General features: G+C 40.2%; 2 protein-coding genes across 6 annotated transcripts in view; both read right to left on the bottom strand.

Moving 5' to 3' along the window:
* The window catches only part of FBXO34 (F-box protein 34), a 79626-nt gene that overhangs the window by 49697 nt on the left and 2400 nt on the right, over window positions 1-27529 (bottom strand). The window lies entirely within an intron of this gene.
* On the bottom strand, window positions 1265-27369 carry LOC129012214 (putative charged multivesicular body protein 4B-like protein CHMP4BP1). 3 transcript variants are annotated; one of them, XM_063651634.1, is made up of 3 exons: window positions 4940-5220; window positions 3957-4050; window positions 1265-2611 (listed from the first exon to the last, which is right to left on the bottom strand). In XM_063651634.1, exon 3 carries the CDS (start codon window positions 1909-1911, stop codon window positions 1279-1281), a length of 633 nt encoding a protein of 210 aa, XP_063507704.1. In that variant the 5' UTR covers window positions 1912-2611; window positions 3957-4050; window positions 4940-5220; the 3' UTR covers window positions 1265-1278. The 3 variants fall into 3 exon arrangements, with proteins under 3 accessions (XP_063507704.1, XP_063507702.1, XP_063507703.1); XM_063651632.1 differs by lacking the exon at window positions 4940-5220 and adding an exon at window positions 26237-27369 and having other exon boundaries at window positions 1265-4050; XM_063651633.1 differs by having other exon boundaries at window positions 1265-4050.

Raw genomic sequence — 27529 nt, 5'->3', positions numbered from 1 at the left:
CTTCTGCCTTAGCCTCCCGAGTAGCTGGGACTACAGACGCGTGCCACCAGGTCTGGCTAATTTTTGTATTTTTTTTAGTAGAGACAGGGTTTCGCCATATTGGCCAGGCTGGTCTGGAACTCCTGACCTCGTGATCCACCCGCCTCGGCCTCCCAAAGTGCTGGGATTACAGACGTGAGCCACCTCGCCCGGCCACAACGTGGTTTCTTGAACAAAAAACATTACCAAAGAGAGGTAGTAAAATGGACTACAGACTAAAGCCTAAAAATGGACTATAGACTAAAAGGTTAGACTTAAAGGTCATTACCAACCAACTGCAAGGTAGAGACTTTATATGGATCCTGATTCAAACCATTACTAAAAAACTATGACATCTGAGACAAATGGAAATTTGAATACTAGATACTTGAAGATATTAAAGAATGAAGGGGTGATAATGGTATTGTGGATATATACATATGCAGATATAGTCTGTATCTTTAAAAGACAAGGATTCTTTAACATCAGTTATATATATGAGTTATATATGCATATGTAACTCATGTTAAAGAATCCTTATCCATATATAAATATATACACACATACACACTAATTTTAAAGAATCCTTTCCCTCTTTCAAAGATACAGACTAGACTGCCAATGAAATAATATCCACTCTGGAATTTGCCTGAGAATAATTCAGGAGGGAGAAGTTGGAGGGGAACAGTTCAAACAAACTTGGGCATGATCTGATAATTCCCCCTCCTACATGAGTAGAGTGGTTGATAACTGTTGAAGCTGGATGATAAGTACATGAGGTTTCTTATATGGATTCCACCTACTTTTGTTTGAAAATTTCTATAACAAGTTAGAAAGTCAAACATTTACAAAATATTTGTATGTAAATGAATAAAAATGGGTCATTTAAAAGTGATAACCACAAACTTGAATGTATTTTAATATTTTCAATATTTATTTATTTTAATATTTTAGATAACCAAAAGGAATCTGAGGATACTAAGACTCAGATCAATCTAAGGCAACAGATCAATCTGTTAGTTTTGTTAGGTGGGGATAATGGCACTGTGGTTATGGGGGGAAAATATCTTTTTAAAAGACACATACCGATGTAATTAGGGCCAATATGACATATCTAGAATTGGCTTTTTTTTGGATTTGCAAACAGTTTATTTTACAGAAATTCAACATTATAAACAGCAGGCACTTCTGCCCCACAGCCCCCTCGCCCCGCAATCCCCCTCCACCCACCCCCGCCCATCCCACCAGGTGCAGACCACGCTATGCAGAGAGTGAGCAGCAATGCGGCCCTACTGCTTTGGAGTGAGAGTCGAGAGCGATGGAACCTGCCTGCACCACATCCATCCTGCCCGCGCTGGACCCAGCCCAGTTCTCCAAATCCTTCATGTCGTCGTCTTCCTCTTCTTGGCAGGTTTTGATGGTAGGGCTATAAGAGGGAACATTTGGTAGAGAGACTGTTTCGGGGCCACTGATTTCCAGCAAATTCTTGTCTAGTTCCTCCTGTTCTAGTTCTTCTAACTCCGCCATGAGCTCATCCTCGTCAGACTTTTCTCCAAACCCTACGGGTTTTGAAATTGCTGTTGAAATCTCCTCCCCAAGTTCTTGCTGGTCAGCAATGTCCTGCATTAACTCATCAACTTTATCGATGTCCATGTTGTCATGGGCCGCCTTCTTGGCCTTGGCGGCAGAGCCCATGTTCTTGAGCACCTCGGTATTGGTGTTGGCATTCTTCAGGGCCTGCTGCTCGATGGTTGATAATGTGCCGTCGATGTGCGCCAACTGCTTCTCATACCTCTTTTTATGCTTCAGTGTCTGGAGGGCCGCGCACTTGTTTTTAGTGCCGTGCCTCTGCTCGATTTTCTTCTCCAGGAACTCCTGTTTCTCGGTTAACATCTCCTCCGTGTCCCACAGCCGCTGGATGGCCTCCTAGAGGGTCGGGCCGCCCTTGCCGGCCTTACCCCCTCCAGCCCCGAACAGCGCTGGCCGCGCCAGCCTTCAGCGCCCGCTCGGACTGGGCTCCGGTTGGGCTCCGGCGCCCGCCCCGCTCCGCCTCCACCCTGCCAAATTTGCTTTTTTTAAAGATGAGGACAAGAACAAGTAGGTCAAATGTAGGGGTGGGATAAAACTGGTACAAACATAAGGGCTCACTGACTCTACTTCTGTGTATGTTTCCATTTTAAAAAGTGGTAATAACAGTAGCAGTAAAATAGATTTCAAGGACTTCCTCCACTCATCCAGGAGGAGAAAAAAAAAAGAAATAATCCTAGTTCAAATAAGGGTCAAGTATGGGCGAAGCGGGAGGAACCACTACACCAGGGCTGTCCAATCTTTTGGCTTCCCTGGGCCACACTGAAAGAACTGTCTTGGGCCACACATAAAATACACTAACGATATTTGATGAGCTTAAAAAAAATTGCAAAAAAAAAATGTCATAGTGTTTTCAGAAAGTTTACAAATTTGTGTTGGGCCGTATTCAAAGCCACCACAAGTTGCGGGTTGGACAAGCTTGCGCTACACATTTAACTCACCTGAGTTTCACAAATAATCAGCAGAGGGCGTGGTGAGGGAAGTTTCAACAATGTTCCTCCACTTACTGGAAGCAAAAAAAGTGTTTTGGGAAAAGAATTACTTCCTCCTGCCCTAGATATCCATTTGTAAAGAAACTTTCAACATTTCTCAAGTCCAAGAAGTGGACTGTCAGTGTTTGTTTTGTATGGAACAAAGAAAGCTTCCCTAACATCCTAAGACGTACAATTCTGATTATACATACACAGTTTCTGGGCGTGAAAACAGTATTTTTTCATTCCCGGTTTTTTGGCTGTGCTCCAAGATTTCTTTTTTTATCAAATAATCTTTAGTGAGATCCTTTCTTGGGAAGAAGTAGAGGGTTTTTCAAAGACTTTTATGAAAATATTTGCACATACACATAGATATACATTTTAGCATTTCGTGTAATGATACCAAGTGTTCTTTGAGGTTCTAAAAAGAAAAACAATCTAAAATTACCTAATCCCATCAAAATTTCCAATAGAGGCTATCACTACCATATCTAAATCACATAATCGTTTTTGCTGGTAAAGAGGAAAATTAACATGCTCTGTGCACTTACTATATGCTAGGCATTTAATATGTATTTTAAACTAAATCTTCCTAACAACCCTAACAGGTGGGTAATATTATTGTCTAAATATTACAGATGAGAAAACTGGGGCACTGAGAGGCTAGTAAGGTGTTAACTTAGGGCACCAAATAGTAAATGGCAGAACCAGGATGTGAATCTGACTGCAACATTTGAACTACTCTATGTTAATACTGACATAGGAGTTAAAAAGAAATTACTTAGGCAGATAGGGTACGAGAGTCCTCAGTAAGGTTTCCCTTTTAATGAAAAGCAGCCCCAAATCACCTTCCTAACAAAGAGCAGCCTGTAAAACAGAGCTGCAGACATATATGCCGGCATGTGTGCCAATCAGGTTCAAAATGGCGGCTCCACCTTCCCTTCTCTGCCAGCCACGTGTACTGTAAAGGGCAGCCAAAATGATGCCGGTCAAGGGGAAAGTACATTTGCATAATAAGATTAGGGTGGGTCTTCCTACAATTGTAGATTCTAATTTACTCCCCTAAACTACTGTTTTAAAACCAATTAAAACTGATTTATGTACTGGAGATAACCAGGTACAGTCTAAAGCTCCTTAGAACAGAACAAATATTTGCATGGTGGGGAATAAAATATATTTTTTTAGAAGACAAATGGCTAATTAAGGTTCAAAACTAATTCACATTAAAGAATCAGAATATTCTAGTCAAAATTTTAAATTAAAAATTGCTTTCTATGCTAGGCAGGGGAAGACTGTTTCCATTACTATAATTTTGTGTAAATTATGGGGAAGTTTTTCTTTTAAAAATCAATAACGGCGGCCGGGCGCGGTGGCTCATACCTGTACTCCCAGCACTTTGGGAGCCCAAGGCAGGTGGATCACAAGGTCAGGAGTTCAAGATCAGCCTGGGCAATATGGTGAAACCCCATCTCTACTAAAAAATACAAAAAAAATTAGCCGGGTGTGGTGGCAGGTGCCTGTAATTCCAGCTACTCAGGAGGCTGAGGCAGGATAATTGCTTGAACCTGGGAGGCAGAGGTTGCAGTGAGCCAATATTGAGCCACTGTACTCCAACCTGGGCGACAGAGCAAGACTGTCTCAAAAAAAAAAAAAAAAAAAACAAGGAACAGCAAAACCTACCCACTGTCTACCCCCTCTACACCCCCTCTACTCCTTCACTAAATTATAATTCCTGTCCAGCTATACAGTTACAACTTTTGCCTTCCTGCTGAATCTAATTTTTAGGGATAAAGGGAGAACATAAAAATTCTGTCCCAAAAATAAGTTAAACTCTTCCTGAACTAAGTCTAAGTAGTAGAAGAGATAATTAGGAGCCAACTCTGGCTTTATTTAAAATATACTTACTTTATTTAAATTAGCATTGGTTAACTTCAAAAAAAAAAAAAAAAGGAGGGGACTTGCTAAGGCTGGTCTTGAACTACTGGCGTTAAAAGATCCTCCCACCTCAGCCTCACAAGTAGCTGGTATTACAGGTGCAAGCCACTGTGCCTGACAGCATTGGTTAACTTTAACATAACATTACTGCTTCAGTCACAGCAGTCTCATTCAATCTACTAAATCATGGGAAGCTAAAGCAAATAAAAGATAATGATCTCTTTGTGACATTACTGTTCCACTAAGCTGTTCCTAATTTCTTTTTTACTTCAAAGTATTCTTTACTGTAACAGGAAAGTGTTTTGTGTAGTGAAGTTCCTCTGTAAGACTGGCTGGATTTGAATTCCAGCTTCAACACTTACTAGCTAGACAAGGTGTTTAATGAATAATCAATTTTCTGCAAGAAAAAAATGGCCAAGAATATTTACCTTAGCCGGGCGCAGTGGTTCACGCCTATAATCCCAGCACTTTGGGAGGCTGAGGCAGGCAGATCACTTGAGGCCAGGAATTCAAGACCAGCCTGGCCAACATGGCAAAACCCCGTCTCTACTAAAAATACAAAAAAACTAGCTGGGCACGGTGGTGCATGCCTGTAATCCCAGCTACTCGGGAGGCTGAGGCTGGAGAATCACTTGAGCCCAGAAGGTAGAAGATGCAGTGAGTCAAGATCACACCACTCCACTCCAGCCTGGGCAACAGAGGAGAGACTCTGTCTCCAAAAAAAAAAAAAAAAAAAGAAAAGAAAAGAATATTTACCTCATAGAGCTATTATATAGAATAGATAATATACATAAAATGCTTAGCATAAGGCCTAGTCCACATTAATAAATAAATAAAGCTAACTATTAACATCATCACACCTCACTGTGCAGAAAGCTACCTCCAGTAGGAAAGGGATGTTCCATCTGGACACTATGGAACACATTCAAACCTAGAGGTTTTTTCCATTACAGAAGGTTCCCAATTTAGGATGGTTCAACTTATGACTTTTTGACTTTATGATGGTGCAAAAGTGATACACATTCAGTAGAAACTGCACTTCAAATTTTGATCTGCTTTTCCACTTTGAGTATTCAATAAAGTAAATGAGATAGTCAGCACTTTATTACAAGGTAGGCTCTGTGTTAAACGATTTTATCCAACTGTTGACTAATGTTCATATTCTAAGAATGTTTAAGGTAGGCTAGGCTAAGCTCTGATATTTGGTAGGTTAAATATATTAAATGCATTTATTTTCAACTGATTTATCGGGACGTAAGTCAAACAGCATTAACTAAACCACCACTGAAAGCAATTTCACCACAAAAACACTAGAAGACTGAGGCAGGTGATGTACTGGGCAAAGCAATACTCAGTCCTTTTCCACCAACAGAATATACAGTTCTTAAACTTAGCACAGCTGTGTTTGCCCCAGTGTAATTATGGAACACAGTAGTCTCCAAAGGCAAAATTTTAAAATTACTTTTTAAATAATGGAAATAATACTTTCAAATATATGTATTTAAAATGTAAACTATTTTATAGCTAAGTTTCTTACGTTATACCCTTTCCTCTCTTCACACATATAGCAAATGTTTTTTGAGGCCAGGCACGGTGGCTCATGTCTATAATCCCAACACTCTGGGAGGCCAAGGCAGGTGGATCACTTGAGCCCAGGAGTTCAAGACCGGCCTGGGCAATGGGCAAAACCCTGTAGTGTGCGTACGTACTCCCAGCTACTTGGGAGGTTGAGGTCAGGGGATCACTTGAACTTGGGAGGTCAAGACTGCAGTGTTCACACCACTGCACTCCAGCCTGGGAGACAGAGCCAGATCCTGTCTCAAAAAAATAATAATAATTTTTTGAGCATCTATTAGGCACCTGGAATACAGTGAATAGACAAAGCCCTCAAGGAACTAACATTCTGGTAGTAAGAGAGACAATAGTCATAATAAGTAAATTCTACAGAGCATGTTTCAAGGAGGTAACTGCTAAACAGACTAGGGTAAGAAAGCTTAGAAGTGCAAGCAAAGAGGGGCAGTTATAATTTTAAGCAGGGTGATCAGTACAGACTTAAGAAGGTGATAGATGAGAAAATATTTTAAGGAGGTAAGGAATGAAGATTTATGTAAGGAATAGCATTCTAGACACAGGGAACAGCAAATGCAAATCCTAAGGAAAGCATATGCGTACCCGATTAACACCATCACCAAGACCTAACAAATAAGCAAAAACGTCAGCCATTGCTGTTAAGTTTCTATATCCCTCTCTCCACACACACACACAAATCTGTGCTAGGGAAGGAAAAAAAAAAAAACCTCACTTCATAAAAATTCATTCATTCAACAAATGTTTACTGAACAATACCCCACGTTAGGTCCCACTTTCCGTGCTAAGGATACAGAAAAGAACATGACAGGCAATACTTTCTATTCTGTCATAGGAACCTTAGCAAAGAGCCTGAGGTTGATCACAATGCCCATTTACTAAGCAATACTTTTTTCCTACTCCTTGGCTTATTAAGCCTTCATTGATTTAAAAAAAAAAAAAAAAAAGCAGAGATTTACAGAAATCTTATCTCCAGGTAAGTGAGACGATACTGTACTCAAAGTATCTCAAAGTCTCTATCTTCAGATTATAGATATCGGGCTCTTATAAAGTTTCTTTACCTAGTGCCAGGCACAGTGGCTCACACCTGTAATCCCAGTGCTTTGGGAGGCCAAGGTGGGAAGATCCCTTGAGGTGAAAGTTCAAGACCAGCCTGGCCAACATGGCAAGGGTTAACCCCATCTTCTACTAAAAACACAAAAATTAGCTGGGTGTGGTGGCACACACCTGTAATCCCAGCTACTCGAGTGGCTGAGGCATAAGAATCATCTGAAACCAGCAGCAGAGCCTGCAGTGAGCCGAGATTGTGCCAATGCACCACAGCCTGAGTAGCAGAGTGAGACCCTGTCTCAAAAAAAAACAAGGCCGGGTGCAGGGTGGCTCACACCTGTAATCCCAGCACTTTGGGAGGCCAAGGCGAGTAGATCACCTGAGGTCAGGAGTTCGAGACCAGCCTGGCCAACATGGTGAAACCCTGTCTCTACTACCAATACAAAAATTAGCCGGGTGTGGTGGCACACGCCTGTAATCCCAGCTACTATAGGGAGGCTGAGGGAGCAGAACTGCTTGAACCTGGGAGATGGAGGCTGCAGTAAGGTGAGATTGTGCCACTGCACTTCAGCCTCGGTGACAGAGTGAGACTCTGTTTCAAAAAAAAAAGAGAAAAGTTTCTTTACCTAAAGAACTGACATTTTAAAAGTACTAACATCTACCCCTCCCTCTCACCCAGAAGAGCCAAAACATTGCTATTGGGAGTCTAATCTACTATGCCACAGTACCTATGGTAGCTAAGTAAGAGGTCTCTGCTATCTAAGACTTCATCAGGTAGTATGGGGAAAACATGCATATATATCCTTTCTTTTAATGCTCCTATTTCCTACTTTAAAAGTAAGTACAGGCCGAGCACAGTGGCTCACGCCTGTAACGCCAGCACTTTGGGAGGCATAAGGGTCTTGAGTCTAACAGTTAAGACCAGCCTGTGCAACATGGCGAAACCACGTTTCTACTGAGAAAAATACAAAAATTAGCCAGCCATGGTGGTACACGCCTGTAGTCCCAGATACTCTGGAGGCTGAGGTGTGAGGATCACTTGAGCCTAGGAGGTAGAGGCTGCAGCGAGCTGTGTTGGCACCACCACACTCCAGCCTGAATGACAGAGCAAGACCCTGTCTCAAAAAAAAAAAAAAAAAAGTAAATACAGCTTATAATACTACCCAGTGGCATAGAAAATTACTATGAAGTTTTTCCTTAAGTCCCAACCAAAAGCTCATAGTTAAAAATATAAAGACACTTAACATTCTATTTAAAAAATTAGTTTAAGCAGAATACGTATCACATAATGTATCTGAACCCATTTAGCAATCAGAGAATAAAAAGAAAACACAACAAAAAATATTATATAAAAAGAACCAAAAAATATATATGACTTTCTTTTTCCCCATTAGGTTAAAGGGTACTTTAAGATCAGTTAAAAATATGTTTCTGAATGTTAAAGAAATGTATGTGATAGAAAACAGGACCAAAGAAAATTAATGCTAAATTAACCTTATACATGAATTGATTTTTTTTTTTCTTTTTTAAAGAAATGAGGTCTTACTTTGTCACGCAGACTGGAGAGCAGTGGTGCAACGACAGCCCACTGTAACCTTGAACTCCTGGGCTCAAGCGATCCTCCCATCTCAGCCACCCCCACATAGCTGGGACTACAGGTGCACTCCACTATGCCCAGCTAATTTTTTTTCTAAAGACAGGGTCTCCCTATCTTTAGGGTGGTCTCAAATTTCTGGGCCCAAGCAATTCTCCTGCCTTGGCCTCCCAAAGCACTGAGATTACAGGTGCATGTCACTACACCTGTCTAATTTGTTGGGGTTTTTATTAGACGTTGGGGTCTTGCTATGTTGTCCAGGCTGGTCTCCAATTCTTGGACTCAAGCAATTCTCCCCACTTCGCCTCCTAAAGTGAGGAGGCATAAGCCACTATGCCCAGCCCTGATCTACTTTTTAATTAAAAAACTCCTAAAAAATACATTCCCCTGTTTTCCTGTCAGTTCACAGTGACATGTTTATGAGTAGAAGGGTTTCTCATCTACCTTTAACCATCAGTCTTCTGCTACAATTGGCCTAAATAAAATGAAAACATGCTGCATATGCTTCACCCCAACTAGCATTACATTAACTAGCTGTGTAATCCATGCTTTCTAGGTATCATCAGTATGTAAGCGTAGAAGTATTTTCTCTACCTACATGTCCTATCAGGCAAATTAGAGCTACCCTCTGTCATTTTTTTAACCTATGAAATTAGCAAATACAAAAACTGTGTCAGCAAGGATATGAGAAAATAAGTGCATTGTCCAACTGCAAATACTCTTTGATTCAGTAGTTCCCCTTCGAAAAATGTATCCCACAAAACACCATCTGAAGCCAGGCATGATGGCTCATGCCTAAAATCATAGCACTTTGGGAGGCCAAGGCAGGAGGATCACTTAAGGTCAGGAGTTCAAGACCAGCATGGCCAACATGGTGAAACTCCGTCTCTACTAAAAATACAAAAAAAAAACTAGCCGGGCGTGGTGGCAGGTGCCTGTAATCCCAGCTACTCAGGAGGCTGAGGCAGGAGAATCATTTGAACTTGGGAGGCGGAAGTTGCAGTGAGCTGAGATAGCGCCACTGCACTCCAGCCTGGGCAACAGAGACTCTGTCTCAAAATAAATAAATAAAAATAAATCTGAATAAGGTTATTCACTGCAGCATTGTTTATAATGGGAAAAAAAGATAATAAAGACTTGCATTTCTCAGTCTCCTTTGCATTCAGATGTGGCTATGACACTAAGTTCTAACTAATGAAACATAATTCAAACCGCTATGAAGTGACGGCTTCTAGAAACCTTCCTTTAAAAGGGTAACATAGAACCTCTACCCTTTCATGCACCCTGCTGCTCGGAATGGGCTGCAATAGCTGGAGATCTTGCTAAGTCAGTGAGGACACAGGCAGCATACACAGAGCAGTATTAGTATAGAAAAAGGCCAATCAGAAAAGTGATGGTAGGGGGTGATGACCTCACTGAACCATGCACTTAATATCTGTGCATGTTACTGTATCCATTATGCCTCAATTAATTAATTAATTAATTTTTTTTTTTTGAGAGAAGTCTCACTCTTGCCCCCAGGCTTGAGTGCAATGGCTCGATCTCGGCTCACTGCAACCTCCGCCTCCCGGGTTCAAACGATTCTCCTGCCTCTGCCTCAAAGTAGCTGGGATTAAGGGACCTGCCACCACGCCGGGCTAATTTTGCATTTTTTAGTAGAGATGGGGTTTCACCATGTTGGCCAGGCTGGTCTCAAACTCCTGACCTCAAGTGATCAGCCCGCCTCAGCCTCCCAAAGTGCTGGGATTACAGGCGTGAGCCACCGTGCCCGGCCAAATTATGCCTCAATTTAAAAAAAGGAGAGTAAGAGAAAAACAGCACACCATGAGTTCCAGATGAGCCCTAAATCACCCACCTGAACTTTTAAGAGAAAAATACTTTGTTGTTGTTTAAGTCACTGTTATTTTAAGTTTTCTATCACAAATACACTCTTCATATACCAATATGTAAAGAATTTAAAAACTACTGTTAGGTGAAAAAAGCAAACTAATAGTATACAAAGTATGCTAACATACTTGTTTTTTTAAAAAGTGAGCTAACAAGTGACTGGGCTTGGGGACTCACTCCTGTAATCCCAGCACTTTAGGAGGCCAAAGCAGAATAATCCTTGAGTCTAGGAGTTCGAGACTAACCTGGGCAACAAAGTGAGACTCTGTCTCTACAAAAAAAAAAAAAAAAAACTAGCTAGACATAGTGGCGCATGCCTGTATTCCCAACTACTTGGGAGGCTGAGGTGGGAGGATTTCTTGAGCCCAGGATGTTGTGGCTGCACTGAGCTGTGATCACGCCACTGCACTCCAGCCTGAGGCACAAAGCAAGACCTCTTTCTTTCTGTCATATATACATACATATGCACATACATAGAAAGAATCGTATACTGGAAGAATAGATAAGAAACTGGTAACACTGGTTGCTTCCAGAGAGGGGTAAAGTGTGCCTAAGAGACAGGGGAAGGAAGAAAACTTCTCATTTTTTGCACCTTTTGTGTTTGAACCATGTTAACATATTATTCAAAAAGTAAATGTTCTTCCATCCTACTAAAATATACAAACTTTTGTGAAATTTTGGTATATGCAGATTTCAATGATTTGAAGGTTTATATTAGATTTTGGTTTTGAAATACTTCCACACTAAACTAATTACCTAAGAACTACTAGATACAAAAATAACAAAATTTAAAAATGCTGGAAAGGGGGGAAAAAAGAGAAGGCTAAGAACTCTAAATCTTTTGAGAGAAAACGGCAAGAAAACATTTTAACGAAAAACAGAAGTTTTGGGGTCATTTTGCCGCTTGAAATATATATTACATATCCTTTTTTCATTTTGTTTTTTTGAGACAGAGTCTTGCTCTGTCATCCAGGCTGGAGTGCAGTGGCTTGATCTCAGTTCACTGCAACCTCCACCTCCCAGGTTCAAACGATTCTCCCGCCTCAGCCTCTCCAGTAGCTGGGATTACAGGCATGCACCACCACACCTGGCTAATTTTTGTATTTTTAGTAGAGATGGGGTTTCACCACGTTGGCCAAGCTGGTCTCGAACTCCTGACCTCAAATGATCCGCCCACCTCGGCCTCCCAAAGTGCTGGTATTACAGGCGTGAGCCACCATGCCCGGCCCTATATATTTTTTTAATTTCTCATCATTTGCTCTTGGGGTAAAACAAACAAAGCAGCTAGCTAAATCAAATCGTCCAACAAGCCTTTTCTCTGATTAACTGAAGAAATCATTACAAAAGGTTCTTTCTTGCTAGAGGAGTACAGTTTATAAACAGTTACAAGTAGGATCATTGGAAAGTCTATGAATCAGATTGAACTAAAATAAGGATTTCTGAGAAATGTATCAAACAGGCCATACACAGTTTTGTTTTCAACACTATTTTAAAATATGTGACTATAAACTCTTGCCTTTTTCATGGCATAAACAACAAAACAAGAGTTACTCAAAATCTACTCTTAATTAAACCATTTAATTTTGCAGTAGCCCAAGTCTTGGACTATTTTTTCCCAGCTATAATTAAGTGTATGTAATTTTATATTCCATTTTTATGTACTCATTTCTATGTAATGATTATAATTTAAATGCACAAAATAAAAAAAAAATTCTTTACTTTAGAAATATCCAAAAAAAATTGGATTTTCCTTTTGGAAAACCTTGTTTCTTACACTAATGCCAAAAGATGACTAACCACATCATAAGGTAGAGGTCATGAAGCATAAATTACTGATCCATACCAATTACAAGCAACTTCTTAAGCAATAAATTATATTTAAACCCACAAAGGAGACATCATTTATACCTCCTGGCTGATAGCACAGGTTGAGAATCCCTAATCCAAAAATCCGAAATCCAAAATGGTCCAAAATCCAAAACTTTTTGAGCTCCAACACGATGCCACAAGTGGAAAATTCCACACCCAACCTCATGTGACAGGTCACAGTCAAAACACAGGCACACAACAATGAAGATGACACTGTTAACACAGCAAAAAAAGTGCTTATTGCCGACATGATGCAAATGCATGCTGGGCTTATTAGAGAACCAGAGCAGCATGCATTCACAACAAAATCATGCTGGTTTATAAAACCACAGACAGACTTCTAAGACAAAAACTGTTGTTAATGAGACAAGTGACTCTAGCGGAAATATTTTTAAAAGCCATCTAGCAGAATGCCTTCTCTTCCCTAGAGGCCCCATTTCCTGGTCCCTCAATTGATTCTGATCTTTCTTCCGGCCTTAATAAAACAAACAAACAAACAAAAAGTCCAGAAACCTTTTAATCAAAAAATAACATCATAGGTGGGGACTGAAAGCCTAACCTTATTTGTTGATGTTGTTGCTTAACAGCAGATACAGATATTCTGGTGATGCTATTGTGCTTAGTTACCCTGAACACATTATTATTCCACTATATTAATGGTATGTCATACTTTTTACTGTTTTACTTTTTTCTTATACTTATGTGTGAATAAGTATAAGAAAATGACTGCTTATCAGTATCATATAAATTCAGTTGAGTGTGATGGTGATGCTAAATAACTACAGACTGTGCACATGAGTGACTAAGATTGTGACACCTTTGCTAACACTTCAATGTACACAAACTTTGTTTCCTGAACAAAATTATTTAAAATATTGTACAAAACTACCTTCAAGCTATGTATATAAGATGTAAATGATACCGGGTACAGTGGCTCATGCCTGTAATCCCAGCACTTTGGGAGGCCAAGGCAGGTGGATCACCTGAGGTCAGGAGTTCAAGACCAGCCTGGCCAACAAGGTGAAATCCCATCTCTACTAAAATACAAAAACTAGCCAGGTGGGATGGCACACCTGTAGTCCCAGATACTCCAGAGGCCGAGGCACGAGAATCGCTTGAACCTGGGAGGTGGAGGTTGCAGTGAGCCGAGATCAAGCCACTGCACTCCAGCCTGGGTGAAAAGCGAGACTCTGTCTCCAAAAAAAAAAAAAAAGTAAGTGAAACATAAATGAATTCTGTGTTTCAACGTGGGTCCCATCTCCAAGGTATCTCATTATGTATATGCGAATATTCCAAATTCAAAAAAAAATCCAAAATCCAAACCACTTCTGGTCCCAAGCATGTAAGATAAGAGATACTCAACCTGTAGTACAAACATCAAATTGTTTTGAACAGGGTTGTAGGGTTACAAACAAAATCACTTATCCTTTAAAATTCTTAGTAACTAGTGTGGAAATTTCATTAGGGGCTTACAATCATTAACCCTATCAGAGTAAATGCTCCTGAGGGCAAAGACTACACTTTCCAATACAGTTATCTGTATTATTCCATAAAGTAGAATTTCAGTAACATAGACTAAAGGGACATTCAAATGTAGAAGACTGAAAGTAGGCACACTATTAACATTTGGTAAGTAAACTGAGCAGGAGTTTAAAAACAAATACAACACACAAGGAAATAAAATTAAAATTTAGCATTATTTCAAGATATCTACGCCACAGCCATACAACACAAATGACAAATGTCTTGAAGAAAGCCAAAAGTTACACCGAGGTTCATTAATGAAGGCTTGATAAGGTTTTCTTCTAAAAGGGGAAAAAACTAAGTTTGTGTCTGCCAAGAACATTAAATCGAATTCACGTCGAATCTTCAAGAATTTCACTCTTACTTTAATAAACCAAGAAGTCTAACATCCTTTAAAAGTAGAAAGATGGGAAGTTACACTCATTTTTTACAAATTAGGAAGGGAAAGAGGTAGAGATTAATTTTCTCTTCTAAGTTATCAATTTGGAAGAAAAAAAGAACTAATCAAATTTTCATACAGCATTCTCCATAAATACGAAATAAGCAGTATAAATACAAGCACGGGGGTTACTCAAATTCAATTCTAACCAATTTTGACTGAACATCTAAAGATAGAGGGTATTCCTGATTCTATGGGAAACAAAGATTAGTAACTGTCAGACCACTCCTTAAGGGACTTATGCAAGAGTCCAAAATCTTAACACTTTTAACAGGAATTCTCACTGGATTATGACTTCAATAACACCAACATGTATTTAAATCATAGCCATTAAACATGAGAAACATGAACAAGTGTTCAGTTCAACAAGTGTTCAGTTAAAGGAACACTTGAAACACCTGAAAAGACCTTTAATGAAATAAAACTTGAATATTTAAGTAGACCAACAAATGAGCTGGCAGGCAGATTTTAATTGCTAAAACTAATACCTTTTAAAGAGGCATGATCTCCTTCTTGTTATGCCCCTTAAAAGGGGATGGAGGAAATCCCATGAAATGTTCATAAAGGAATTTTTTTTTTTTAAAGAGATAGGGTATCACTATGTTGCCAATGCTGGACGGCAGTGGTTATTCACAGGCACGATCCCACTACTGATCAGCATGAGAGTTTTGACCTGCTCTGTTTCCAACCTGGAAACCTCCCTTCACCCCACCTTAGGTAACGTGCTGTTCCTCGACTCCCAGGAGAAAGAACAATTTTTTTTTTTTCTGAGACGGAGTTTTGCTCTTGTTGCCCAGGCTGGAGTGCAATTGCACGACCTCGGCTCACTGCAACCTCTGCCTCCTGGGTTCAAGCCATTCTTCTGAATCAGCCCAAGTAGCTGGGATTCCAGGAATGCGCCACCACGCCTTGCTAATTTTGTATTTTTAGTAGAGACGGGGTTTCTCTATGCTGGTCAGGCTGGTCTCAAACTCCTGAACTCACATGTTCCGCCCACCTCGACTTCCCAAACTGCTGGTATTACAGGCATGAGCCACTGCGCCCGGCCGGAACAATTCTTGAAAGAAGCTTTACAACTCATCTTCGCACTTTTTTTTTTTTTTTTAACCTCACCTGGCCAGAGAGAATGTTCTCTGCATTTTAAAATAGGACAATTAAAAGCAAGATAAACATGGTAAAGATTCACAAAATAAAACAAGACAACTGCAGTAAGAACCAAGGTGAGGCCAGATATGGTGCTCAAGCCTGTACTCTCACAGCATTTTGGGAGGCTGAGGAGGGAGGATCACTTGAGTCCAGGAGTTCAAGACCAGCCTGGGCAATGCGTGAAACCCTATCTCTACAAAAGATACAAAAATCAGCTGGACGTGGTGGCACATGCCTGTAGTCCCAGCTACTCAGGAGGATGAGATGGAAAGATTGCTTGAGCCTGGGTGGTTGAGGCGCAGTGAGCTGAGAATGCACCACTACACTCTAGCTTGGGTGACAGAGACCCTGTTTCCCAAAAAAAAAAAAAAAAAAAAGTAACAAAATTTTAGGTAACCACAAACACTCAAAATCCAGAGGCTAGGTCCCTGAATCAAATAAAAAGAGAAGAAAATAAGTCATTCACTTTTTTTTTTTTTTTTTTGAGACAGAGGTTCGTTCTTGTTGCCCAGGCTGGAGTGCAATGGCGCAACCTCGGCTCACTGCAACCTCCACCTCCAAGTTCAAGGGATTCTCCTGCTTCAGCCTCCAGAGTAGCTGGGATTACAGACATGCACCACCATGCCGGCTAATTTTGTATTTTTAGTAGAGACAGGGTTTCACCATGTTGGTCAGGCTGGTCTCGAACTGCTGACCTCAGGTGATCTACCTGCATCAGCCTCCCAAAGTGCTGGGATTGCAAGCGTGAGCCACTGCACCCAACTCAAATATGTAATTTATAAGTGTAAAAAAATTTAATACCCTACAGTCTTAAAAATATATGCAATTAGCACTAGGCATGGTGGTGCATGCTTGTAAGTCCTAGCTACTAGAGAGGCTGAGGCAAGAGGACTGCTTGAGCCCAGGAGTCTGAGGCTGCAGTAAGCTATGACCGTGCCACTGCACTCCAGTCTGAGCAAAAGAATGAGACCCTATCTCTAAAAATGCATACACATACACACACACACACACACACACACACACACACAGAATGTAAAGTCACATTTTAATTTTAGGAAAAGTTATAACTTCCTACCAGCTAATGAAACAAAAATGTGAACTCTCCAGTAAAGTTAATATTTTTTTGGACTTTAATAACCAATTTTATTATATTTACCTAAAAGGGGTGAAACACACAAAGTGTTAAATAAAAAGAATAAATTCTTGGCTGGGCATGATGGCTCACGTGCCTGTAATCCCAGGACTTTGGGAGGCCAAGGCAGGCGGATCACGAGGTTAGGAGTTCGAGAACAGCCTAACCAACATGGTGAAACCCCATCTCTACTAAAAATACATTAGTCGGGCATGGTGGCTGGCTCCTGTAATCCCAGCTACTCAGGAGGCTGAGGCAGGAGAATCGCTTGAACCCAGGGGGTGGAGCTTGCAGTGAGCCAAGATCGCACCACTGCACTCCAGCCTGGGCAACAGAGTGAGACTGTCTCAAAAAAAAAAAAAGAATACATTCTTAAAGACTGCCATTTGCCAAAGAATATAAATATCTGTAAAATTATGCTAAAAGAAAAAGTGATGGAAATATAACTAATACCTCGCATATAAAATAGGTTGTAATAAATCGGCTGTGAAATTCCACAAGTTAAAAATGTTGGTGTATTTTTTTAGCTTTTTATCAATCTAATCATAGCCTATGTTAAGTAAAATACAGCAAAGAAAATGTCAAATGAAAGACGATTCAATAAAGCATAAAGCTCTAAGGCCCTCTCTGGACTTATTTTCAGGTAACATTTCGATAGTCCTTTGCTCCACAAATGAGCTAAAATATAGTGATGATGGTAGAGCTCTTCATCCAAGAAAGAAGACAGCCTGAACAAGAGAAACCTATTCCCTAGGGTTAATGTGACTGGGGTTTGTAAAAAAGTACTGACAACCTCCAGAGAATAATCCTGATGACTGAACTTGAAATAAAACCTCTTGCCCTACTTTGGAAACAAGTTTGCCTCTCCTGGTTTCTGGACAATAAAGCAAAAGTGTCCTTTGAGACTACCTTATGAAACTCAAATTTCATCTTCAGAAACTCCAGCTAATCAATAATTCCCTATTCTGTAGTTCCAAGAATGATTCTACAGTTTCAAATAAACTACTCTATAAACAAAATTAATCTTTTTAATCGTCATAAAGCAAATGAACACCAACTCCTACAAATGAATCTGCTAAAAAGTGTCTAAGTTAACAAGCAGAGTAGAAAACACAGCAACTGCTTTTTTTTCTGGGGACACTGTCTACAGTCACTCAGAATGGTCCAGTGTATGACATACAATCATCGGCTTTCCTACAATACAGCCTTCAACATAAATAGGGTGTCCCAAGCCCCTGGCAATAGAACTGTTTACCAACCAAGAAGGTTGGGAAAGACACAAAATTGGCATGTGGCATGTGCCCAGACAGACTTCGTGGGGTTTGTGCTGTGAAATTTAAAGTTCTTATAAGGTTGTCTACAATGAAAAAAACATGTCAGCAGGGCCTATCGTGGTCCGATGTGTGATAAATGAGTCCATGACAGGATCAAGGGTGCCTTCCTTATCAAGAAGCAGAAAATCATTGTGAAAGTGTTGAAAGCACAAGCATAGAGTCAAAAAGCTAAATTTGGCAGGGGGGCAGTGGCTCAGGCCTGTAATCCCAGCACTTTGGGAGGCTGAGGCGGGCGGATCATGAGGTCAGGACATCAAGACCATCTTGGCCAACACAGAGAAACCCTGTCTCTACTAAAATACAAAAAATTAGCCAGGCATGGTGGCATGCGCCTGTAGTCCCAGCTGCTCGGGAGGCTGAGGCAGGGGAATCACTTGAATCCGGAAGGCGGAGATTACAGAGAGCCGAGATTGTGCCACTGCACTCCTGCCTGGCAACAGCTAATAACACTCTGTCTCAAAAAAAAAAAAAAAAAAAAAAAGCTAAATTTAAAAATGAAACTTATTGGAATAAACAATTTCAAAAAAACATAAAGCTACAAATTTACATAGCCCAGCTATGTCCTTTCTAAAGATAAGGAAAAGCTAAGCCTTCGATATGTGCCCACAATTCAGGGATAATATATAAAGCTTAATTTATTAGGGAAGATAAGGCTCATTACACGTGAAACAATTAAAGAGCAACAAGCAACGATATACAATGAAATGCCAACGTGCTGAGTGGCTAAGTACTCAATATACACCACAGGAATTTGGGAAATGGTAAGGATGTTACAGAGGGATTGGTGAGTCCAACAAGGTTTTATGGGAATAGACTTCGTAAAACAGATGTTATATAACGAGAAAGCAAGGCTGAGGAAACTGCCTGAATGACAGGTTTATTGCAGGGAGTCCCAGAAAATGGAGAGAAAGGGTGGGACTATCTTATGACGTCTAAACCTAGAGCAGGTTCTCATTTGCAGAGTAACGTCATCCCACTGGAATTTTTGTCCAACTAACCTGCCAACTGTGTATAAGATTGAAGGGGGCAAATATGGAATTACAAAAAACCATCATAGAGACAATTACAGAAATCTAAATTCACAATCATCATTGGTCTAGATCTGTGCTATCCAATACAGCAGCCACTAACCACATGTGGCCTTTGGCACCTGAAATATTAGTAGTCTGAACTGAGATGTGCTTTTTTTTTTTTTTTTTTTAGGAGTCGGGTCTCGCTCTGTCATCCAGGCTGGAGTCCAGTGGCATGATCATAGCTCACCCTAACCTAAAACTCCTGTGTTCAAGAGATTCTCCTGTCTCAGCCTCCCAAGCAGCTAGGACTACAGGCATGGGCTACCATGCCCAGAGGGATATGTTTTAAGTGTAAAATGCACACCAGACTGTAAACTATTTCAGTAATTTTTATATTGATTTCAATGTGAAATCATGTTCTGGATATATTGTGTTAACATATTTTTAAAATATTTTTCACCTGTTTCTTTTTCCTTTTTTAATGTGGCTAACTAGAAAACGCTAAATTACATACATACAAGGTTCATATTATAGTTATCCCTCAGTATCCATGGCGGATTGGTTCCAGGACCTCCCTTGGACACCAAACTCCATGGATGCTCAAGTTCCTGATATATGGCCGGGCGCGGTGGCTCACACCTGTAATCCCAGCACTTCAGGAGGCTGAGGCGGGAGGATCACGAGGTCAGGAGATCGATACCATCTTGGCTAACATGGTGAAATCCCGTCTCTACTAAAAATACAAAAAATTAGCCAGGCAAGGTGGTGGGCACCTGTAGTCCCAGCTACTTGGGAGGCTGAGGCAGGAGAATGGTGTGAACCTGGAAGGCGGAGCTTGCAGTGAACCAAGATCCCGTCACAGCACTCCAGTCTGGGTGGACAGAGCAAGACTCTGTCTCAAAAAAAAAAAAAAAAAAGTTCCTGATATAAAATGGTGTAGTATTTGCATATAACCTACGCACATTGTACCGCATACTTTAAATAAACTCTAGATTACTTAAAATACCTAATACAATGTAAATGCTATGTAAACAGTTATGCTGTACTGTCGTGACAAGAAAAAATATCTGTACATGTTCAATACAGATGTAATTTTTTTTCCTCAAGTATTTTCCATCTGAGGTTGGTTGGATCCATGGATGATAAACCCACAGATAGAGGGCTATTTCTACTCAACAGCACTGCTCTACATAGTTATCTCAACTTTTCTGATTCTCCCATTCGCATTTTTTAAAACATTTTTAACATTTACCCACAAATATGATGTGATATATATATACATGTATGTATATATATATCATGTACTAATATATTTTACATACATATAAAATGTATATAAATACTAGTAGGATGAGAAGAATAAACAGAAGTTTCAATATTTTTCTTTCCACAATCCAACAGACTAATCCACACACTACCACACTGGAGGTTTAAGATATTATCAAAGAGACTAAACAGAAAAAGGCAAATGCAAATGAAAGTTTCACTAAAACTTAATGACTGGTTGACCATGGAAGTAAAGGGAGAGGATGGACATAATGCTATTTGCTACTCAGTATCTACTGGCTCTTTATTTAGGGGGCACTTAGCAAATTCTTCCAGATCCTGCCATCCACTGCTTCTTGATCTTCCCTTCGAAATCCACTTCCTCTCCCACGATGCTGGTTAGCAGGGAATGACCCCCAGCTCCAGAGGCAGGCCCAGGCTGGCTAATTAGCAAATCATATTTCTCTTGCCTTAATGGTTGATTCAGAAATGACAACATAACCCAAAGACAATGAGACACAAGAATACATTTCTTGAGCTTCTAGGAAGAGAAACTCTCTTCTAGCACTGGTTCTTAAGCTGAGGCTCACACATACTCCAAGGGTTTATATATAGAATTCAGGGTGTCGTTAAACTGAGAAAAACAAATGACATCTTTACTTTAACCTCTAACTGAAATTTAGCATTTCCTTTCACTGTGAATTTGGCCTAAACACCACAATAGTATTATATTAGCAATATCTGTTCATTTTGTCACCAGTAGAAATCACAGTTTATTTATGTTCCTATCACATGATCTTTGGTTGCAGATACCTCCAAATAGTAATAATACTCATCACCACTTGGAAATTATTAGACCCCACTAAATATATATATATTTTTTTCTTTTCTTTTTTTTTTTGACAGAGTCTCGCTTATGTCACCCAGGCTGGAGTGCAGTGGCACGACCTCAGCTCACTGCACCCTCCGTCTCCCGGGTTCAAGCAATTCTCTGCCTCAGCCTACCAAGTAGCTGGGATTACAGACACCCACCACCATGCCCAGCTAATTTTTGTATTTTTAGTAGACGAGGTTTCACCGTCTTGGCCAGGCTGGTCTCCTGACCTCGTGATCCACCCGCCTCGGCCTCCTAAAGTGCTGGGATTACAGGCGTGAGCCACCACGCCCGGCCTTCACTAAATCTCTTTAATAAAGAAACAGGGTGGGCATGGTGGCTCATGCCTATAATCTCAGCATTTTGGGAGGCCAAGGCAGGAGGATGGCTTGAGCCTAGGAACTCGAGACTAGCCTGGGCAACATGGCGAGACCTCATCTCTACAAAAAAATTTTAAAATTAGCTGCATATGGTGGTGCGCACCTGTGGTCCCAACTACTTAGAAGGTTGAGGTGAGAAGATCACTTGAGCTTAGGAGGTTCAGCTGCAGTGAGCCTTGTTAGCACCACTGTACTCCAGCCTAGGCAACAGATCAAGCACCTGTCTCAAAAAAAGAAACAGGCATTACCAACAATTTTTAAAAATACTTTTATAACTACATTTTAATGTAACTAGTTTTCTTTGTACAGTAGTCCTATGTATTTTCCTCCGGACTTGATAGCATGAGGTTGTAGGGCTTGAGCTGCAACAAACATGTTGTGAACACAAAGGGACCAAAACCACGGAAGCTGAGCTCATTAAATAAAGGAAGAGAAAGATGAAGTCTGATCACATAAGTATAACTAAATCAAGCCTCAACTTTGGACTTTTTAATATTGTGAGCCAGTGAATTTGAGTTACATCAGCATTAAAAAATCTAAATGATACAGTTTTCAATAGTTTCTATCTCAGAAAACTAGAACAATACCCATGCCTTTGGACTGAAAAAGAAAACTTAGAAAAAGCTTAACTTTGTCACAATGAGGGAATCTGGGGAAAATGAGTTCAGTTCCTCACAAACTGTACTGCAGACTCAATAATGCAATAAAGCTCTCACATGCACTTTCTGTTTTATACATAGGCAATGCTAAGGTTTCACATATGACCTAAGTATGGGCAAGCAGACATACCTGCATAAGATACAGAGAACAGAAAGAACAGTCCTACCCAAGGAAGTTAAACTTCTGGTAGCGGCTTTCTGATTCAACAACATGGTTCTCGGTGCTGTGGTGGCAGTAGCCACCTTGGCAGGCAAGCTCTGCAGTGTCATTCAGGGGTTTGTTTCTAGAAGTTCAGACTAATCTGTTCATTCAGCCCGCTCAAAGTTTACATATCTTTCTCTCAATAAATCCTGTTTGCTACAACTACTTAAAGCAAATGCTCTTGCTACAGGATCCTGAATTAGTCAAAGTAAAAAGGGATATACAAAAGAAGCATCTTCCTAGTAGTCAGAAACCCAACAAGAGTTAAGAGTTTATCAATAAAAATGTAGGCATGACTTGGATAGAATTATAACTGAGAAGCCCTAAGAGGTAAGGGCTGGATTATAAGAAGGAATAAAGGTTCAAGAACAGAGGGTTAGATAGTCTGGATCTGGAAGAGAAAGAATTGTCAGAAAAGGTGAGAAATTCGAGATAAGCAAAGAACTAAGAGAAGAGAGAACTCAAAACATGAGGTCTTCTATACAACTAAGTACCAAAGATAACAAACAGGATAAAGATTTAACAGAAAGATCTGTGAAAAACATTACTTCCTTCCTCAAAAACTATCACTGGGTACAAAATAATACTCAAACTCCTTCCAAAACCTGGTCCCAACCACCTTGTCTGCTACTGTTCCTTTATACAAAAGCTTCTAGTCACAGTCTTTAAAAAAATAAAATAAAATAAAAAATTCTTCTCTGGATCCTCAAATAAAGGCCTGTCCTTGTTCAGTCAGGCTGCTACAAAATACCTTACACTGTGTAATTTTTATGCAACAGAAATTTATTGCTGACAGTTCTGGAGACCGAGAAGTCCAGGATCAGGGCACTGGCAGATTCAGTGTCTGGTGAGGCCCTGTTCCTCAGAGATGGCACCTTACAGGATGGAAGGGACAAAGAGCTCCTCAAGCCTCTTTTCCAAGGGCATTAATCCCATTCATGACTTAATCACCACCTAAAGGCCCCAGCTCTTAATACTATCACACTGGGGATTAAGTTTCAACATTTAAATTTTGAAGGGACACCAACATTCAGACCTTAGTAAGACCTAATTCAAGATCCACTCCTAAGAAACCTGCCTCCTCGGAATTCATGTAACATTTACTTATCTCTCTTCAGATAACTAATTAAAATCCAAACTAAGCCCGTGGTACATGCCAGTTACTCAGAAGGCTGAGGATCACTTAAGCCCAAAAGTTCAAGGCTGCAGTACACTATAATCAGGCCTTTGAACAGCCACTGCACTCCAGACTGGGCAAGATCTAGTCTCTTTAAAAAATAATAATTAAAAAAAAGCAGCCGGGCATGGCGGCACACACCTGTAGACCCAACTACTCAAGAGGCTAAGGAAGGAGGATGGCTTGAGCCCAGGAGCTCAATGTTACAGTGAGCTATGATTGCACCACTGTACTTCAGTCTGGGCAACAAAGCGAGACTGTCTCAAAAAACAAAACAAAACAAAAAATTAAATCATAGAGCAAGGGCTATGTTCTTCATTTCTTTATACTCTGAACACCAAGCACAATGCGACCCTAATGTACTTCTAATAAAGTAGATCATTTGAACAAGTAGTTTCAGAAGAAACTAGTAGAAATATAACTGCAGGAGATTAAACAGCTAATGAAATTAACCTAGAAGGTGCAGGAAGGAACTTTTTGTGGTGATGATAATGTTCTATATCTTGACAGGGATATGGGTTACACAGATGTACGAACTTGTTCAAACTAAGGGAATGGTATACATAAGATTTGTAGATTTTACTATATACAAGTTTTGCCTAAAAACTGTAATACCCAACCTTGTTTTTTCCTTATTCACCTGGCCTTGTTTCTCCCTTAGCTAAGAGAACCAGACAAACTCCATCTTGGCTCCTTCACTGGCAGCCCCTTCCTCAAGGATTTAACTTGTGCAAGCAGACTCCCAGCACATCCAAGAATGCGATTAACTGATAAGATATTGTAGCAAGCTATATCCGCAGTCCCCAAGAATTCGTCTGATTGATAATGCCCAAAGCCCCACGTCTATTACCTTGTAATAGTCTTAAAGCCCCTGCACCTGGAACTGTTTACGTTCCTGTAACCATTTATCCTTTTAACTTTTTTGACTACTTAACTTCTGTAAAATTGTTTTAACTAGACCCCCCCTCCCCTTCCTCAACCAAGATATAAAAGTTAATCAAGCCCCTCCCTCGGGGCCGAGAGAATTTTGAGTGTTAGCTGTCTCTCGGTCGCCGGCTAATAAAGGACTCTTAATTCGTCTCAAAGTGTGGCATTTTTCTAACTTGCTCAGGCACAACAAAACAAGTAAACAAACAGTTAATAATAGGCATGGGGAAATGTCTAGGTGTAAAGTATACTTTGAAATACAACAAAAACAAAAGAATTGATGAATGGATAGACCGATAGATAGGCAATAAAGCAAATACACCAAAATATGACTAACAATATACGGGTGGTGGGTATTTAGGTATGCAATGTACAAACTATTCTTTCCACTTTTCTGTAATGAACGAAATGTTTCACTATAAAATCTTCCAGAAAGAAAGCAAACACTGGAAATGAAGGCTGTGAGAGGCTTGCGTATTTCCGAAGTTCATCAATTAAAGGATTGACTTTAAAGGAAAAGAAGGTATATGCATGCCTGAGAGTGGAAAGAAAAGGAGAACAGGTATTCGGGTTGTCCCTCTTTTCTATGCTTCTAATTTTAGATTGCCTATATAGACTAGTTCTGGCCTTGAGCACTTGTTCTTGCCTCTAAGGAAGCCCGAACTCACTAAGTTCCATTCATTCTAGCACAATCTCAATCTGTGGTATCTAGGCCCTTTGTCTGTCTTGGGCTATGATAAGCTATTCCCTATTCTTTTTAACTGAGTTTCTAATACCTCCTTAAATTGACCTTTAACTAACACCTCTGGCCAATCTAGCATAACCTAAATAGTTTATCCTCGTGGTTTTTTGTTTGTTTGGTTTTTTTGAGACGAGTCTCTATCACTCAGGCTTAAGTGCAGTGGCACCATCTCGGTTCACTGCAAGCTCCGCCTCCCGGGTTCACACCATTCTCCTGCCTCAGCCTCCCAAGTAGCTAGGACTACAGGTACCCGCCACCACGCCCGGCTAATTTTTTGTTTTTTTTTTTTTTTTTTTTTTTAGTAGAGATAGGGTTCCACTGTGTTAGCCAGGATGGTCTCAATCTCCTGACCTCGTGATCCACCCGCCTCAGACTCCCAAAGTGCTGGGATTACAGGCATGAGCCACTGCACCCGGCCAATAGTTTATCCTCTTGACCCAACTCTAGCCTCTCACACCCAAGACCCATCATAGCAAGGCAATGTTAAAACAAAGGTTAAGGGTCCTTGCAGCAAGGACATATCATCTCTGTGTCACAGTCCCTAGCTGAGTACCTGGCACAAAAATACTCAAAAAAATGTTTGTTGGATGAATGAAATCCATCCATACCTAATAATGCAATAACCACACTTACATAGCACTTAGTTTCATATTTACACCTACACTCTACTGAGGATAGGAAAAATACATGTTAGGTTTCTGAAGCTGAATATTTTAAAAGGGATTAATGAGAGCCTCTTCTGTGGAGCATTAACTAGAAGATGGAGGTGGGAATGAAAGGTTGGTAAGTTCTTTTAACCAACACTAAGAAACAACTACACTGTATTAATGCTCTCCTGGAAAATACAGTATGTCATCAGCTTCAAAATACCATAAGCATTAACTAAAGGGGAGAAGATAAATTATGCAAAGATAAGAACTTACAGGAATTCAATTTCCAGATGACCTAAATGCATTTCGAGTTAATCTGCTCTTTTTTGTTTTTGTTGCTTCCAAAGGACTGCAGATTATGCACTTGCTGAATTTTGCCTTTGTCACACATGACCTAACAAGGAAGGCATTCATACCATAGTAGCTTCCCTCAAGTATCTGGTTCTAAACAGCTGCAAATTTTGGAAGATAACACTAAACGATGTCTCTGAAGATAAGTATGTTCTCTCCCAAACAAATATTAAAACAAGATTAAAGTTACTAGAATATAAAAACTGTCAAATTAAGCTAGCTGAACATAAATTAAGTTTAAAAAATAAAGAAAAATTTTTAAGAATTTAAATCCTAAATGTTAATAAAATAACTGATCCAATAAACATATCCTGAGGAATTTCTACAATACAGCACTCTCATCTTGACATTTGCTTTTATCCATCAGAAAGATGGATAACAAATGACTGTTTAATTTAGCGCCTTCAAATTATATAAGTGAATAAAATGACTTAAAATAATAAACCAATCTCAAAATTAATTTCCATAAAACCATTTATATGAAGTAAAAGCTGCTTCCCAGACCCAAAACTGGAAAGCATGGGTGAAAAAGATCCTGCCAAAAATAGAAACAGACTGTAAAAATGTTTCACACGAGTTCTGGCTTGTTAGATAATTACACAACACTCACAAGCTGGCTTTTTAAATATCTGTCCTTGTCCCTCAGTCACATCAGTATGCACTATGACATTTATTCTTCACCTATTAACTCATTTTCCATGAGGAAAAATAAAAACTTCCTAACTGCTAAGCAAAATAGAGGGGGAAAATGCACTGCCGAAGAGCAGGTATCTCCTTATCAGCTGTAGGTCCTTCAACTCTTACTTAGTCTGACTTTCATCCTTTCCCATTAATACTAGTACACCTGGCCGAGAACGGTGACTCACACCTGTAGTCTCAGCACTTTGGGAGGCTGAGGTGGGCGGATCACGAGGTCAGGAGTTCACGACCAGCCTGGCCAACATAGTGAAACCCCGTCTTTGCTAAAAATACAAAAATTAGCCGGGCATGGTGGCACGCACCGGTAGTCCCAGCTACTCGAGAGGCTGAGCCAGGAGAATCGCTTGAACCCGGGAGGCGGAGGTTGCAGTGAGCCGAGATCGCACCACTGCACTCCAGCCTGGGCGACAAAGCAAGACTCCGTTTCAAAAAAACATACAAAAAAACTAGTACACCTAACTTACATAGAGCCATGTAGCCGGCCCCAGAATGGCTACCGCTCGGGAAAGACACATG

This window comes from Pongo pygmaeus, chromosome 15 (genome assembly GCF_028885625.2).
Source record: "Pongo pygmaeus isolate AG05252 chromosome 15, NHGRI_mPonPyg2-v2.0_pri, whole genome shotgun sequence".
In the NCBI taxonomy this organism is placed as follows: domain Eukaryota; kingdom Metazoa; phylum Chordata; class Mammalia; order Primates; family Hominidae; genus Pongo; species Pongo pygmaeus.
The sequence above is the reverse complement of the archived record's forward strand: the minus strand, read 5'-3'. Positions and strand labels throughout refer to the sequence as shown.

Coding starts and splice junctions, on each gene's coding strand:
- LOC129012214 (XM_063651632.1), bottom strand. CDS start 1,911: ATGTTAACCGAGAAACAGGAGTTCCTGGAGAAGAAAATCGAGCAGAGG.